The sequence below is a fragment of the Ochotona princeps genome, chromosome 8 (genome assembly GCF_030435755.1).
Source record: "Ochotona princeps isolate mOchPri1 chromosome 8, mOchPri1.hap1, whole genome shotgun sequence".
Classification (NCBI taxonomy): Eukaryota; Metazoa; Chordata; class Mammalia; order Lagomorpha; family Ochotonidae; genus Ochotona; species Ochotona princeps.
This window is the reverse complement of record NC_080839.1, coordinates 43,493,132-43,510,113: the sequence shown is the minus strand read 5'-3', so window position 1 is coordinate 43,510,113 and position 16,982 is coordinate 43,493,132. Positions and strand designations below refer to the sequence as shown.

At 41.9% G+C, this 16,982-nt stretch overlaps 1 protein-coding gene across 1 annotated transcript in view; it reads right to left on the bottom strand.

The window, feature by feature from the left end:
* The window catches only part of ANTXR1 (ANTXR cell adhesion molecule 1), a 194,909-nt gene that overhangs the window by 158,507 nt on the left and 19,420 nt on the right, over positions 1-16,982 (bottom strand). Inside the window, exons 2-3 of the mRNA XM_058667911.1 lie at positions 12,222-12,293; positions 7,958-8,029 (exon numbers count right to left, since the gene is read on the bottom strand). Coding sequence (XP_058523894.1) covers positions 7,958-8,029; positions 12,222-12,293 — 144 coding nt within the window. The remainder of the gene's footprint in view (positions 1-7,957; positions 8,030-12,221; positions 12,294-16,982) is intronic.

Genomic DNA, 16,982 nt, shown 5'->3' with positions numbered 1-16,982 from the left:
AGCTCCTCAGTGCTTCCTGTATCTCTGCCAGTCCCACGGACACATGTGAATTTTATTTTGTCTGAGATTTTATGGTTGACCATGGAAATGAAGGTTTTTCACAGCCTTCCATATCCTAACCAGAAGCAGACATGCTGTAAAGGCTGTCTCTAAATGTTTGCGACTACACATTTGTCTCAAGTCAGGAAGAAAGATACTAGAAGCTGATTATAAGTGATTACAAGCAAATAAATATCCCTTGGCCAACTGTCATCTGTTCAAAAAATTCATTTTAAACTTATTTTAAGAGGGAGGCAGGGAGGCACGGAGAGAAACAGCCCCTGTCCACTATTCAGTTCCGAAATGCCTTCATTAGCTGGGACTGGGCAAAGATATTGCCAGAAGCCAGAACTTCATCCAGGTCTCCCATGTGGGTAAGAGGGGGACAGCTGCTTGAGGCATCACATGCTGCTTCCCAGGGTGCACACCAACAGGAAGCTGGAATTGACAGCACAGCTGGGCTTGACCCCAAGTACTCTGATAAGGGATGTGGGTATTCCAAGCAACATCTTAACTGCTAAGGCAAAAGCCCATCCTGAGTATCTCTCATTTTAAAAAGAAAGTCCTCTTTGTCCTCACCTCTCCCTCTTGCTGAAGGCCTATTCATTTATATTTCTCTTTATGACACAATCTCATGAACATCTCTGACTTCTCGGGTGGAGGCCTTCTTCAACTGTTAAGCAGTTGAGTACAGCCTGTACCGAAGAAGGGAGATGAAAAGCCTTGTTGGAAGCTGTGTACCTGATAGGATGCAATAGTTGGTGGATGACCAGCTTTTGTCAATCAACCAGTTTTTTCACGAAGGGACGTCAGACATCAATGTATGGATATGATTCCCCTACACACACTTTACAAGACAGTCATTTCTATAGCGAAGCATTTTCAAAACTTCCCGTAGATGTTCAGTCCCGAACTGGACGAGAGGGAAGGCTGGAGAGCATTACACCGCTTGTTTGGATGCCATCATGATCTCACCAAGTTTGCTGTCCCTGACCATAAACACCCATTCTTCTGCAATTTTACTGGAGAATTTCCTCCTCTTGTCTGGTAGAGATGGAGAGGGATGCTAGTCAGACTGCAGCAGGAGCAGGAGCAGGGGTTGGCTCTGCAGTTGAGTGACGCCTTAGACACAGTTGTGCACAGGATCCCAGTCCTCACCCTCTGGCCTGGCTTGCCCTCTGAAGTGTCTGATGGTTCCAGGGCTTCAGTTTTCTGGGGCTCTGTGAGGCTGCATGGCAGGTTCCTCTTCAGAAACTTCTGCAGGGCTCTAATTCACTCCTCTACAACTGCTACATCATTTGCCACTCAACCTTCCTCTTTCTGTCTTCATAAGCAGTGTTTGATAGTTTAAATGGTTCTTGGTTTCCCCAACAAGGATTTTTGTGCTTGTGCTTCAAGTTTTTGCTGAACAGGCTGGACTTTTTTTTTTTTTTTTGAGAAAGGGCAAAACTGTTATATTTAACTCATTTTCCTCTGACATTGGCCTCCACAACTTTGTCCAAACTGTGATCACTGCTCTGGCTTCACTGGATTCAACTTTTTGTCAAGATATGACAGGTCTGACGTTTTTCCTAAGTACTTTTTGCTTGTTTGTTTTAATTGGAAAGTCAGGTTTACAGAGACGAGAGACAGAGGAAGGATCTTCAGTCCACTAGTTTACTCCCCAAGAAGACATAATAGTCAGAGCTAAGCCCATCCAAAGCCAGGAGCCAACAGCTTCTTCCGGGCCTCCCACCCAGGTGCAGGGTCCCAAGGCTTTGGGCCATCCTCTATTGATTTCCCAAACCAGAAGCAGGTAGCTGGATGGGAAGTAGAGAAGCTGGGATTAGAACTGGCATCCACATTGGATCCCAGAGCATGCAAGGCATGGATTTTAGCCCCTAGGCTATGGCACCAGGCCCATGACTGACTTAAAGAATGCTTTCTTTTGTTGATTATCAAGGCATTGTACTCTTGCCTTCTATCTCATTAGTTGTTCTTGCTCATATTTCTGTGTAGCTTTTTTCTTCCTGAATTCTTTGAGGTAGTCTAGAACTCAGTTCAAAGCTTTCCTCTCCAGTCCCCAGTTCTCACACTGCACTGTTGTGCCAGGTCTTCAATGTCAGGTGCATTTAAAGCAACATAGACTTTGCAGGAAGGCAAACTTGTGATTGCATTCTGGTTCCACCATGTCATAAGTATGCCAGCTAACTTCCATGAACTCGAGTGTTCTCAAAGGTAAAATGGAGGTGTGGGACTCCATGATCTCCCAGACCCCTTCCATCCCAAATGCTGCATCTGACTTCACATTGGGCCAGAGCACTGAGCAGGAACATCTGCATCTGTTTGGCAGCTGCAGCCTGGAGATGCCCCTCCTTGGCAGAGAGGAGTAGCTCATCATTGTGACACAGGATCAAGGACAGATCAGCCATCTGAAGTTCACAAAGAGCATATAGGTGACAGGGCTATCTCTTCAGATGTGGACCTGCCTAACATTGATTAATACTATTTCTTGGCTTTGTCTTTGCTTTTGTGAACTACTTCTGATGTTTGCTACCCAGTTCTCACTCATCTAGACAACAGAGATGTTTCTGGATGCTGCACTGCCCAATTGTATTCTTAACATGTATCTGCCACATGAGGAATAGGTGGTGAGGAAATGAGGCATTTCCTGGATATCTATGATGGGCCAACATCTCTGCTGGGTACATTCCATACATGATTTCCCCTATTCTCACAACATATGGTAGATACTGTTAGCTTTATTGTGTAGATGAAAAAGCAGATTCAAGGAAGTGTAGTAACAAGCACATGGTTGTGGAACCATCACTGGAACCCAGCTCAAAGACTATGTTCTCCTTATTACATCTGCAGAACTCAAATTTGGTACACAACAGTGTATTATACACAAAGATGCAGAAAACATGAATTATTTTCTTGGAGCATATATTACACTCCAAACTTGAAGACAAAACCCAACAGGATTTGTACATAAAATCAAACATCAGTACATACAGAACAGAACACAATGAACATGTATTTTTAGAATTAAAGAACTTTGAATAACTTTCTTATTTTTCAATACTCCATGTATGTCACATCCTACGACCCCAAGGTATAGTTTTTTATTCTATCCTGTTAACAGGGACACTAAATGGGAAGAATCCAGCAAACACACTCCCCTTCCACACCAGTCTGTCCACAGACCTGCTGAACTCTCCAGGGTGGGCTCCTTTTACCATTACTGCAACTCATCCCAGACGCTCTGAGAAAAATCCCCTAGACTCAAAGCTGTGCATCTTTGTCAGGAAGGACTCTTGCTAAAACCATTATACAAAGGAAGTAATAATTTTTGCTGGTGTCAAACTAATGCAGAAGCTTGTGTTGTGTTTCCCTGTGCAGAGATAGACCTGCCAAATGTCACGAACATCCAAAAATGATGTGAGCCAGGAAGAACTGGAGACTCCCTCTTTGAATTCCTGTTGTATATATTGTGAGGATTGGGGTGTCTTGTGTCCAAGAGGACTTTGGATGCCATCTTATCCACTTATCAAACCCCCTTACAACAACAATAGAAATAATGATTTATTGGGTACTTACTTTGAGCCTGCATTATTAATTCTTCCAAGGGTTCTGTAAGGTAGATATTACCACTATATTCATTAAAGAAATAGGGTCATAGAGAAGTAAGAAACTTGCCCATGGTCTCCAAATATGTGATATCTCTTATGAGGACAAGAGAACAAAGAGATACCCAATCTTCTCACCATCAAACCTTGTAGCAACTAAAGAGGACCCCAAAATGGAATAAATGAGAGTTCTTCCAAGCACTAAATATCCAAAGATGCTTTTTCTCTTGTTATTTTTAAATTTAGAAAGGGTTTTTGGAACCATGTCTCTTGGTAATGACAACCTGTAATCATTCTGCTCCAGGAATCAAGTGATGTGTTCAGAATATGTCATTTTCCCCTGTGACACTAATGGTAAAACCACACTCTCCACCAATCCAGAGAATGGCTGAGAGGGCTAGAGAAGTGTGGTCTCTTGGTTTTCACTCAGCAGTCTGAGCCAGGAATTCTTGGCTTTCACTCTACCTCCTTAAGCAATAAGCCACACTTAACCTCTTCACCCATCTGCGAAATGCTGATGCTACCTTTTTACCTCTTTAGTAAGCTCCAGTTTTCAAACGACCATGAAGATGAGACATATAGAGGACATGGGTTTTCCGAGAACTGTTTTCTTGGAAAAGTCACAGTGGGTTTAGGTGGTGAAGGCTTAAATCTGTTTTTAACTTAAAATTGTCTATACGGGTTAAATGGTGGGAAACTCTGTAGTTGAGTAATTAGAACAGGCACATCAGGCTGGGCTTCCTGGTACAAACTGAGTTCCCTATACTTTCAGAGCAGAGTAGCCTTCAGCTTTCTCTGCCTTGGTATTCCCATCTACTTACAACAGTATGTATATGATGTAATTCTCTCTCTCTTTAAAAACACTTTTATTTATTTTTATTTGAAAGGCAGATTTACAGAAAAAAAGAAGACAAAGAGAGAGGGTCTTTCATCCACTGGTTCATTCTCCACTAGGCTGCAATGGCCAGAGCTAAGCTGACTGAAACCAGGAACCAGGAGCCTCCTGTGTGGATTCAGGGTCCCAAGGCCTTGAGCCATTTTACACTGCTTTCCTAGGCTATAAGTAGAGAGCTAGACTGGAGCAGTCAGGGCACGAACCAGTGCCATTATAGAATGTTGGTACCATAGAGTGGAAGATTAGCCAATAGCCATGGTGCTAATCCCGTTGTAATCCTCTTAACAACCATATCAGACATCATTATTTTCCCTTATTATAGATGAAGAAAATATTCTATGAAACTGCTACATAATAGCTTTTAATAAAATGTTATAGGTAGATACATACATATTTGCATGTGTATGAACATATACATAGGTGTAGTGATAGCTTCCACAAAGAGCAAACAAAACAACATATATGCAGAAGCCATGCATATGGAATAGACTGTTGGATGTAAAATCACTAGGTTTGACAACTTTAATTCAGTGAACTTTAAAAAAGCAATAATAACTATGCTGCTACCGAATACATGAATGAACTTGAGAAAATAATTGCAGCTTTCTGGAAATCATTTTCCTCAACAAGCAAATGAGGTCAGTGGGCTGAATAAGAAACAATAATCCTTTGACCCAGAGTTGCTTTGTTAGGCTTTGTTCTTTCACATCTTAACAAAGCTTAGGAAAAAAAGTAAAATTTCCAAAGACAGTGATCCCAGCCTGCACGCTTTAACTCTTGCTTCCCTTTCCAAATTGTACAAGACAGCTAAACTAGTAGACTAATAGACTGTATTCTCATGCTCAATAAGACACTATGAGCAAAGAATTCAGAAAAACACCTACATCGGAAGATCTGAAGGCCCGACTGCTTGGTGGATGCCCCGAGAAAGCATTTCGGAGAGATCATGTGCCCATGTCTCTTCTGATAAGGCTGAGGATGTGTCAGACAACCACCCTGGGCTTTGCCACTGGGCTATGGGTCAGGGCCAGGAGTCACCACAGGAAATCTACTCAGCTTTTAGCGAGGGAAGCCTGGCTGCTGTTTGAGGCATATTCATCCCACATTAAATACCACATATGACAAAGTAAGAATTCTAACTTCTGTCTTCTCTTTGGCATGCGATGCTTGCAACAGCGAAGCTAAAGCACCAAAACCAAAACCAAAACAACCACCTAGACTCAAAGTAGACTCAGAAGATGAGCATTTTGAACAATCAGAAGCAATCTAAATGGATATGAATGCCTTGGCATTCTGATGAGGCTCATAAATCCCTTACTGTCCTGCCCCTCCCAAGTCCCCAGAGGCTTCGAGCAGTACTGCACACAATATCTGTAACATGTTCTCTTATCTTTTGGCCAAACTCTCATGCATGGAGCATAGAGTCAATATGAAGCAACACTAGGAAGTCTCGGATTGTATGAAAATGTGAACAGATAAGATCTGATTTCGGTTTTGAGCTGATAAACGCACATATCCCCTCCATGTCCTTAAAGGGAGCAAGCAGGTGTCAGCCTGTATTAGCTCTAAAATTTTGACTCCAAGGAGAAGCAGAGTGAGCAAAAAAGGAACCTTAACAGATGCAATGGGCCACGTGTTGTTTCATTGTACCACTGGATGTATTAGACACGCATGGCTTGATCTTTGAGGTATGTATGTGCTCTTGGCAAGGTTAATCAGGTTTTCTCTATTTAGCCCTTCTTTTATCTGAATAAAAGGCCTCTGTGCATTAAGTCTAACAACATCTAGAGACTGAGCAAGACTACAAGCTTGGATGATGGCTAGAGACACTTCAGAGCTTGGCAAGTGCCTTGGCCCCTACTGAAGGAAAAAACCACACAAACTTCTCAGGTTTTATGGTTCTGTTTAGAGGAAGGCAGCAAGATCAACTGCATGGCACACCTCTCTGTGTGTGTCTGTCTCTTTCAAATAAATGATGAACACTCAAATAACTGAAATACACGTGAAGTGTTGTGGGAAGTGATTCAGTCACCTGAGGCACCAGCCTGAAGGTAATTATTGCAATTCCCACGAGACGTTGTTTAGTTCCTGCAAGCAGTTATAAAAAAGTACAAGCCATGGGCCTGGTTCTGTAGCCTAGTGGCTAAAGCCTTTGCCTTGCATGCGCCAGGATCCCAAATAGGCACCGGTTTGTATCCTGGCTGCTCTACTTCCCATCCAGCTCCCTGCTTGTGCCCTGGGAAAGCAGTGGAGGATGTCCCAAAGCCTTGGGACCCTGAACATGTGTGGGAGACCTGGAAGAAGCTCCTGACTTCAGATTGACTCAGCTCTAGCTGTTGCAGCCACTTGGGGAGTGAAGAGCTTTCTCTCTGTCTCTCCTTCCTTCTGTAAATCTGACTTTCCAAAACAAACAAATTAAAGAAACTAAAACAAGCCATGCTCATAAATCTGACTTCTCAACACAGGACTGCTTTCTCCCTGTCCACACTTGCTGTCACGTGAAGCCGCCCATTATGCTGGGAGAGCAAGGAAGCCCTCGCCAGAACCCAGTAGATCTGATGTCTTGTACTTGTGTCTCCAAAACTGTGAGCTAAACAAGCCTCTTTTCTTCTTAAAGTCTCCAGCCTCGGGTATTTTTTTATAGCAACAGAAAACTGACCAACACACTTGCCCTTCCTTGTTTTGCAATGTGTCCATAAAGAAATCTGTCAATAATTCCACATTTGCTCCACAGAGTATCTCTCATATGGGTCAATCCCTTTTGAAAAAGTGTGCAGTGTCATTTGTATAAGCAGACTGTCTTCTCTCTCCAACATACCATCCTGATTGTGAATAATGATTTGATTTTGTACTTCAAATTCTTATTAAAACATTATTATTACAAGGTTTTGCTAAAATACAAAACAATGTTTTGGTAAGTCAGATCGAACCATTCCTTTTATGCTAGCATTTTCCCACACCTGATTAAAATTTCCTTTCATTTTATGACACCCAAGCCCTCCCTTCTTAGTCTCTTCCTTGTATGTATGACAATAATTCAAGTTCTTACCTCCTTCAGAGTTCATTTCTATGGCTCTGAAAACTTAATCCACAAAATAAATTGAATTTAAATAAAAGAAAAATATAGTCCCCCAAGTTTGCTCACATTTTGCTCACAGTTAGCCAACTGAGTCACCAGATTTACGTTAATGTGATTTAGTCATTTCTAGAATTCAACCAACATCAGGAAGTTTCTATCAAAAGTCACCACAGAGCAAACCAACAGAAAGGCCCACAAGCAAACTGCATGGCTCAAGCTCAAAAAGACAGCTATTAGGTTACGATGACTGACAGATTAGAGCTGGCATCAGGACAAAAATCTCAGCACTTCTCAGGAGGAGAGACGTTACATGACAAGGATAGGAAGTGTCCTTACCTGTCTTCTGTTAGTTTCATTAAGGTTGTTCCTCGAGTAGAGAAGACAATAAAGGACATTCTTAGCTGTGGGCTGGAAAGGAAAAGAAACTCCATGAGGGTGACTGGCCAGTCACAGGCTAGTTCCTTCCAGGGTTTTCCTGCCTGCTTTTCTCCTGCAGCTACCACAGCTGAGGACCCACAACCCAAAGGGGGCCCTAAGCTGGTGTTGCCAGTGTTTGGTCAGTTGCGGATAAGACACTGCGTCCCAGAGGAAGAACTCACTCTATCTTTTTGGAGGCTGCTTTTGATTTGACACCATAATCCAATGAGGGTAGATTGCATGGATTGCAAGAAAGGTAAAAGTTATTGCCATCCTGTGCTGTCTGAAGAAGTGTGGTCCTAGAACAGGATTGGCCTGTATGGCATCTGTAGCAAGGGAGAAGACAATGTTGTCAGGGTCTTCACTGTAGTCCAGTGTATTCTACACTGAAATGTGTCTCAGATTGTTGCAGGTTGACACCATCAGAAATTAACATCACACAGCAAGCTTTCTTTGCTCTGAATGTGGGATTGTCATCAGCTTTTAATGAGCTGAGTGGCCATGAGAGTATCTATTCCATTTGGGAGATACACTTCTCAGTATTAGTGAATGAGCAAGTCTTGGATATTACATGGAAATGCTTAGGAGCACTGTCGAGGTAAAATTTACACTTTGGGTGACAAAAAAAAAGTTCTCAGCCAGCTGAGGCCCAAACGTCTTTCTCTCTATGAAGTAGAAGGTCAGATGAGTAGATTCAGCAAGGTAACACAAACCTGTAGGGCTAGATTTACACAATTCAATCAACCCACATTTCTAACATGGCTGCTGCTCATCTTGATTCCTCCTGTCCCACCCTGGTCATCTCCTAGCCTAGAACTTTGACCTCAATCGTTTGACCACTACACTTGCTTTCCAGCTGTGCCCTTGCCTAGATTCACTCCTGCTCCTATTCATTCTTCACAGTGCTCCTAGAATTATTTCCCTAAAATATAAATCAGATGTTGTCAATAACCTACTATAAAACCCTCAGTGGCTCCTACTGCCTCAAAGAGGAAGTCTACATTGGCTAACATACATGTGATGCTTCTTGCAAACCATTGCATGGTGTTTCATATTCAACAAGAGTTCAAGCTGTATCTGGTGAATTGAATATCAGTCTCCTGGTTTTCTGACCAGAACACAATTCTGCATCTAGTACATCATTAGTGCCAGACATTGTCTCATAAATACTGACAATCATAACGATTATAATAACATGATACTGGACAGTCTTATCAAGCTCTTACTACATACCATCTACTATTGTAACTTATTTGGATGTGTGGTCTCATTAAACTTGGGACAACTTAATGAAATTGATATTTTCTTCCTATTTTCCATGAAAGGAGAATGAGGCCCTGAGAAATGAAGCTAAGCATACCGATTCTGGAACGTGGACTCTTAGCCACTTTATTGTAATGTTTGGCTCATACTGAGTTCAGCTCTGGAAAGAATGAATTCAAATGTGGGAATTGTAGGGCTCCAAGAAACAACAGGTCTGTGAGTCTAGATTAGAAACAGCACTTGGAAGTCATTAGCATACTGATGTGTATAAACTTGTGTGGAGAAAGTACTGGCAAATGAGAAGAGAGAACTTAAACTGACATGGAAAAGGCTGGCTAATGCCAGTGAGATGAAAGAAAAAACAGAAGTTGGTGGTAGAGAGAGTTGCAGGGGGTTAAGTCTGCATCACTTGAAGCCTCTCTAACTGACTAAAGGTGGCAAGGTGTTCACTGGATTTGTCCCAGCAGATATCCCAGGTAGCTGAGTGAGTGGATCGAGATGAATGGTGGTGGGAGAAGGAGTGAATGGGAAGCAAGAATGTCAGAATCAAGTCTTCAAGGCTATTTAACTGTGAAACCAGTAAAACAAACAAAAACCAAATAGAATAGTATTTCTAGGAAGACCTAGTCTGGAGATCCACGGTCACTGTTATTTGGGGGAGAGGGAGCAATGGGCAGGAGAGATTAGTCTATATCTGAAGACTGGGAATGAAGCTGGGGGAATGTAAAGACAGTACAAGAGAAAAACAAAGACCTTCAGGAGATTGAAGACAACGGTGTAAAACGTGACTAAAATGGAGAGGTTGACCTTAAGCAGGTAGGATACAGGGATCTCAGAGGTTAATGGAAAAGATCTATGTACATCTTTCAGGAGTAGGATTGAAGCTTGAGGGTATCCCTTTGGTGCAGTCCTCTCTGGATTCTTGGTCAAGTGAGAAGTGAAATTCTCTGTTGAGTGTAATAGGTGTGAGGAGGTACCTGCTTGGGGCTCGAAGAAAGTGGTAAGAAATTAGAATTAGTGTTAGGAAAATGGGAAGAGGCCAGACAGTGTGAATTTTACCTGACAAGTCAAGAATCCCTCTGAAATCAGTTGTGTTGTATCTGTGTGGGCATCAGCCACTGCTATTGCGTGAATTTTCCCCATATCAAACTAACGCTTTAGATTAGTTATTAAAATGAATAACCAAAAATCACCTATTCAATCAGCTACTCAATAATACTGCCTGAGCATGTGGCATGCATCTATTGCTATTGTAGGCCCTTGTGTTATGGCAGCCATTGAAACAGCCTACTTCAAGGAGTTTGCATGACAATGTCTAAATGTTTTTGTGCCACCCTTTTGGGGGACTCATTCCAAGAAGGAGACATGGTTTGGATTAATCCCTGCAAAAGTCTCTGATTTTTAATTAATTCATATAAAGAAAAGGAATTGGATTAAGTGTTCTCTTAGTTCCTCCCTCTCACAACTTTCTCTAAAATGGTATAGAACCTGGAGTTGCTGACAGGCTGCAAAGGAGAAGTGCTATGTGCCCACTCTAAGTCACTGGGCTGGCTGGTTTGCACTTGCTTTTTTTTTTTTTTTTAATAACCCAAATGTGCAGTCAGGGTTCAGGCAAGGTAAGCAAACCGCTATGGTTGCACAATGGAGTTTGAAATCAAATCCAACATCCACCTAACTCAAATGCTTTCTCACCAGCTCCCCGTACTTGAGAGGGAGCAGAAGAGAAGCAGAACAACTACAGACACAGCAGGTACTGTCAAGCATCTGGAGGCAGACATGTCTTACATCACTGTAAAAGGTCAATGGAGCAGAGTTCAGGAAAGGAGTCTGGCTCAACGACAAAAAGGCTGTTCTAAAAGTGGAACTGCCCAATGACTGGACCATTTTCCTGAAAAAGCAGCAGTTTCTTGCCACAGCTATTTAAGATGAAGGTTATGAAATGCCTTCTGCATTTCCGATAGGTCAGAAAGTTGTGCCTTTCAATTTAAAGTTTCTAGGATTCTTTGTCTCTCTGTTTTAAAATATCAATCAAGCATTTGCTTTTCTCTTTTTCCTGTAAAATTTATCCCCTCTTTCCATTCAGCACTGCCTTTTCCAACTGTGTGGGTTTAGGCGTTTCCTCATATAGTTTTCAATTTTGAGCATTGAAAAATGAATATTCCTCAAACTTTTCCTTCTAGTTCAACTGGTGGGTATGTACGGATCAAAAACTGAATGTGGAAGGAACATGCTTGTGTTCCTTATATTATTTTGAGATAAATACCATTACTCAAGGGTGAACTTCATGGTCACTCATTTCAACTGGAAGACTCTGTGGAAGCCACACAGTGGGAAGTGGAACTGAACTGGAACTCACAATGATCAAACTTGCCTCAGGCATAGTCAGAGAAGCTGTCACAGCTGTGTCATCTCTTGGAGGCTACACACAGTGAGGGTGAACTAACTTCCTTTCTTTTGGCAGTAGATGTCTGATTTACTATAAAGTACTTCGTCCAACACTCCCACAATAGTTAAATGACCATGATCAAAATTGCATGACCTTGCATGGGAAAGCGTTTTGAGAATGCTCAGTGGCAGGGCACATAGTGGAGTAATCAAACAGCAAGCAGTAGGGTGTAAGACTTTTGGTGCTAAAACTTGTACAGTTCTAGACAAAGTGGATTCCCTAGGCACAAGAAGAGCTAAAATGTGCCAATTGCCCCAGCATGGGACACTGTGCAGGCCTAATGTTAAAGATCCCTTAACAAGAATGTGCTACCCAACAAAGAGGGAAAACGAAACGGAGTAGGTAATCTGAGATGTGGGGTCCACCTTTGTCAAAAAAAACAGCCCCCAAGAAAGTGCTGATGAGCAGAATAGCCAATGCGGGCTGGTTTCACTTATGGCAGAGAAGGTGAGGTCAAGTCCTAGCGCTTCTTACCTGATGAATTTATGAGCCAGCTGTTCCACAAAGTAATAGATTTCATTCCAGTGGTGCAGCACACTTCCTGACCTGGGAAAACAAAAGCAGATGTTGCATGAGCCTGGCATTTGTTTCTCTATCCAGTGTTATTTCTCTTCCAATTCCATGGCTTTGCAGTTGGCCTATCCATTAGTTAGGCTCATTACCTGCAATACTGAGGCCTTCAAAAATAATTTGAAAATAAGTTTAGGCTTAATGTTAAGAGTTCTCAACACTGTAGTCAATGAACTCCTCCACTCCACACATTCACACATTGGAAAGGAAACAAACCCTAGGCCCAAGAGGTTCACAGGTTATTTTCAACTCTGTTAGAAATAGTTTTCTTTTGTGCTATTTGCATTATTTTCCTGATTGACAAGGAAAAACTATTCCAATTCATTTCAATGAAGTTAGTACAAGGACATACCTACCACCCCCATCAAATAGTTCAATTTCACTTGTAAATATAGATGCAAGCCTTCTAGCAAAACACTACACAAAACAAAATGATGTTCTATCAAAAAGTAAAACTAACAAAACTGATTCAGCAAGAACTCAAACGAATAGGAGTTAATTGGCTGGTAGAATTTATTTCAGGAAGTTGTTCATGGTTCCACATGTGAGAAAATGTATAATGGTTAGTCTTGTTTACCAACAAAATTAAAAAAAAACTACAGAGCCTGCCTCTATATGAAAAACGAAACTGCTTACTGAAAAAGGAGACCACACAGAGCCATAGAATTTCAGGTCTTGAAAAGAATCTCATTATTTCCCTAATTTGCCCACAATTTCCCTGATATCACTGCCTACTGCTTCAATTCAGCCAATCAAATTTCTGTAGTGCTCGTACTCTATGTATTGCAGTGAGCCTGTGGTAATTTTCCTATTTGAATCCACTCCTTTCTGTAGGTGGAGGCATTCTCTCCTCCACTCGCTGCTCTGCTCAGCCTATTTTTGCACATCTGCCATCTGTCTTAATAGCTGTTCAGGCTATAGGCTGTTCTATTGCAAATATTTTCCACTGGTTTTCACTTGTATTTATTTACGTACTTTATTTTATTTACTCAAGAGGCAGAGAGACAGATCCTGTCAGCAGGCCCCGAGGCCACCGAGGGATGAGGTGACAGCGTTCTTTGGAGGCAAGAACCACAGGACGATCTGGTGGGGGAATCTCCATTTATTGTGCACCAGCTACAAGTTTATAAAGGATAGGGAAGGGGAGGGCTGGAAGGCTTCTCCCAACAGTCCACCCACCCACTAGACACTGTAATTGGCTAGAAGGCACATCTACTCCCCTACACCCTCCAGTCACGTCAGATGTCATGTTCTGCACACAGGGCTGGAAGCTGTGCCTCAGGTCATGGACAGGTAAGGTGTGAACCACACCCACCAGATAGCTGCCAGAGACCCAGGGGTGATCTCCCATAGAGAGACACAGAGCTATGGGCTGGTTCACATTCCAAATGCCTTAACTCCTGGGGCTGGGCTGGGCCTAGCCTGGGCCAAAACTGGGTCCAGGAAGTCAATCCAGATCTCCCAGAAATCCAATCACATGAGCAGTCCCTGCCATGTCCCTGGTCTTTATTAGCAAGAAGGTGGAGTCACAGACAGAGCCACGTATCAAACTCTCATGTGGGATGTGGGCCTCTTCACTGCTAGGTTAAGACTGCCTTCGCCTTTACTTTTTTAAAGCACTAATTTACAATTAGAATAATTTAGTGCTACTTTCCTTGTTTCAAATAATTTTATACATATTTAAGAGGAAAGTAGATTTTATATTGTTTTATCATACAATGGCCCAGGAATTCTCATTCTGGTAGGATATTTTCCATTTCTGTGAGGAGGACTGTTCACTTTTTTTTTTCTCTGTCCCATATCCAAAAAAATGACATGTTTGGCCGGAACAGAAGTGATACAATCTGTTGTGGTCATGCAATTAAAGACTCCATATTAGAAGGCTGTCTCCATTCCCTCAAGGGAATCCATCACTTCAAGTTTAGGAAATGTTCTGAAGGAATTATTTGAAACTTAGAAACTGATCTTAATAATGAAATGAAGATTAAAGGTTTCAAAGGAATTAATGACACTCTAGAAAAAAAGAAGGTAAGAGAGCTTGCTCTATCAGAAATAATAATCCTCTCCAGCTGGTACATGATGTAGCAGGAAAGACCGTGGAACAGAATGAGAATCCCAAATCTGTGTGTGTGTGCGATTGGCCATAGACAGTGTATGAGAGCCCATGGAAACTGGAGAGGGAGAATAAACCTCCAACAAAGGATGCTGTGATAACTGTATTTCAAAATGAAGAAAACTTTAGATTGTTATTTCATAGCAAACATAACCCCTAACCATTAAAAATGGGAAAGCAAACATTAAATTTGTTGGGTAAATTATAGCTGATCTTTATGTTTTTGGGTCAGTGAAGGGTTTCTTCAAATAGATACACAAAAGCAGCACTTTCTTTTTTAGGAAAAGGCTAATTTTGAATTTCTGGATGACTAAAACCACATAAAAAGTTAAGACAATAATAGAACAAGAAAAGACACCTGTAGCAAATATGAAAGACAAAAAAGGTAGTGTTAGGCTATTGTTATAAGTAAATATTAAAAGGGTTAACAACAGAAAAATGACAAAGGGTCAGACAGGCAAAGCTTGGAAAGATGGTAAAGTCAGCATATGAAAAATATTTAACTCTTCTGGCAAGCATAGAAATACATATTAAAACAATTGTGAAATATTACTTCATGCTTGTCAGACTGACAAAAATTAAAATGCCTAACAACACTAAGTGTAGGTTGTGAATATGGGCTAACCAAGAATGCTCTTATACTGCTGGTAGATGTAGACACTGACGTAACTACTTTTTTTTTTTAAAAAAAAAGAGATTTATTTACTTTTATTGGAAAGACAGGTTTCCAGAGAAGAGAGGCAGAAAGATCTGCCACACATTGGCTCATTCCCCAAGTGGCTGCAATGCCCAGAGCTGAGCCAATCCAAAACCAGGAGCCAGGAACCTCCTGTGGGTTTCCCATATGAATACATAGTCCCAAGTCTCTGAGATATCTTCTGCTGCTTTCCCAGGCCACAAACAAGGGAGATGGATGGGAAGTAGAGCAACCGGGACATGAACTGGTGCCTATATAGGATCCCGGCACTTGTAAGGAGGGGATTAGTCAATTGATTAGCAATTAGTTACTGCTTTGGGCCCTGATGTAACTACTTCTGAGAGGCTGAAGATAAACCTCTAGTATACTATGCCCAGGGACTCTGATTCTAGGGTTTTTTCATTTCTTTTTTAAGAGTTATATATATATATATATATATTTTTTTTTTTTTTTTTTGAAAGTCAGATATACAGAAAGGAGGCGAGACGGAGAGGAAGATCTTCCAAGTGACTGCAGCAGCCAAAGCCGAGCCAATCCAAAGCCAGAAGCTTTTTCTAGGTCTCCCACATGGGGTGCAGGGTCCCAAAGGTATGAGCTATCCTTGACTATCTTCCCAGGCCACAAGTAGGAAGCTCGATGGGTAGTGGGGCCACCAGGATACAAACTGGTGTCCATATGGGGTCCCGGAGCGTGCAAGGCAAGGACTTAAGCCACTAGGCTACTGTGCCAGGACCCTTGTTTCACTGCCTGCTAGAGACAAAATGTCATAAATATCCATTAGTGGATAATTTATACAAACATACTTTATTTTTTAATGTGAAACAAATGCAATAATTTAGCATTTGCTGATTTTAAGTGGAGAACTCATGAATGTTTATTATATTATCCTTTGTTCTTTTTTGTTTTTAAACTACAGATTGCTCTAGAATTCTAAAAAGAACACTTTGCAAGGAGTAAAGGGTGAATTCTGGATCCTTCCACATACAAGAGCTGTTTATCATAATCACATTTTCATGTACTGATCCTGAACCCAACTCTGGCTAATTTGAGATAGTATCTGGCATCCCTAGCAGTAAGAAATTAACACAGCGGATTTTGCATTTCTTACTCCATCCCAGGAAATCACTTGCTCCCTAGCACTACTCCAGCTGCTCAGGTGTAGCGATAAGAGATGGTATGTGTTGTCCAAGAAAGTGTAGTTGAATGGGGAATACAGATGGATTAAATGTGATGTATTGTGACAAGCACTACAGTTGAGATTTGTCCTTTGAACAAAGGAATGAGAGTGTAATGTCCTATCTATACAGGCTGTGAGGAGGGGATTGTTGTCTGGCACTCAGGGTAGATGGGAACTGGTGAGGAAGATGACAGAGGAAAGAGAAGATGAAACACTGATAGGCCTGGTAGCTGTGTTTGGGCAGAGCAGCCAATATCATGTGACAGCACCTCAGACTACAATGGGAGGACAGTGCCAGGGCATGGAGAAGAGGGGTCAGGGTGAGGAAGGAGGCAGGGCCAATGAATGCTGGCGTGGTATGGCTTCCAGCTAGTCACATGGCTTGAGCAGGCTGGCTCCTATCCAAAGCAAATCCTTTTAGTTCTACTATATCACCCTTCACACACATTCCATCTCCTTGGATCGCCACTTGTCCACACTGGTAAACTTCTGCTAATTCTTCAAGACTCAGCTCTGTCTCTGCTGCTTGCTTTGGACTCTCCAGATGAGGCTCACTGCCCTGCCACATTCTCTTTGGTAAAATTGCATCATTTCCTATGATACTGTGCTGCAGTCACTGTTTTTTCAAGCCTGCCTTGTGAGAACCAGAAAGAAATGTGCCTCCCCATCCTATACCTG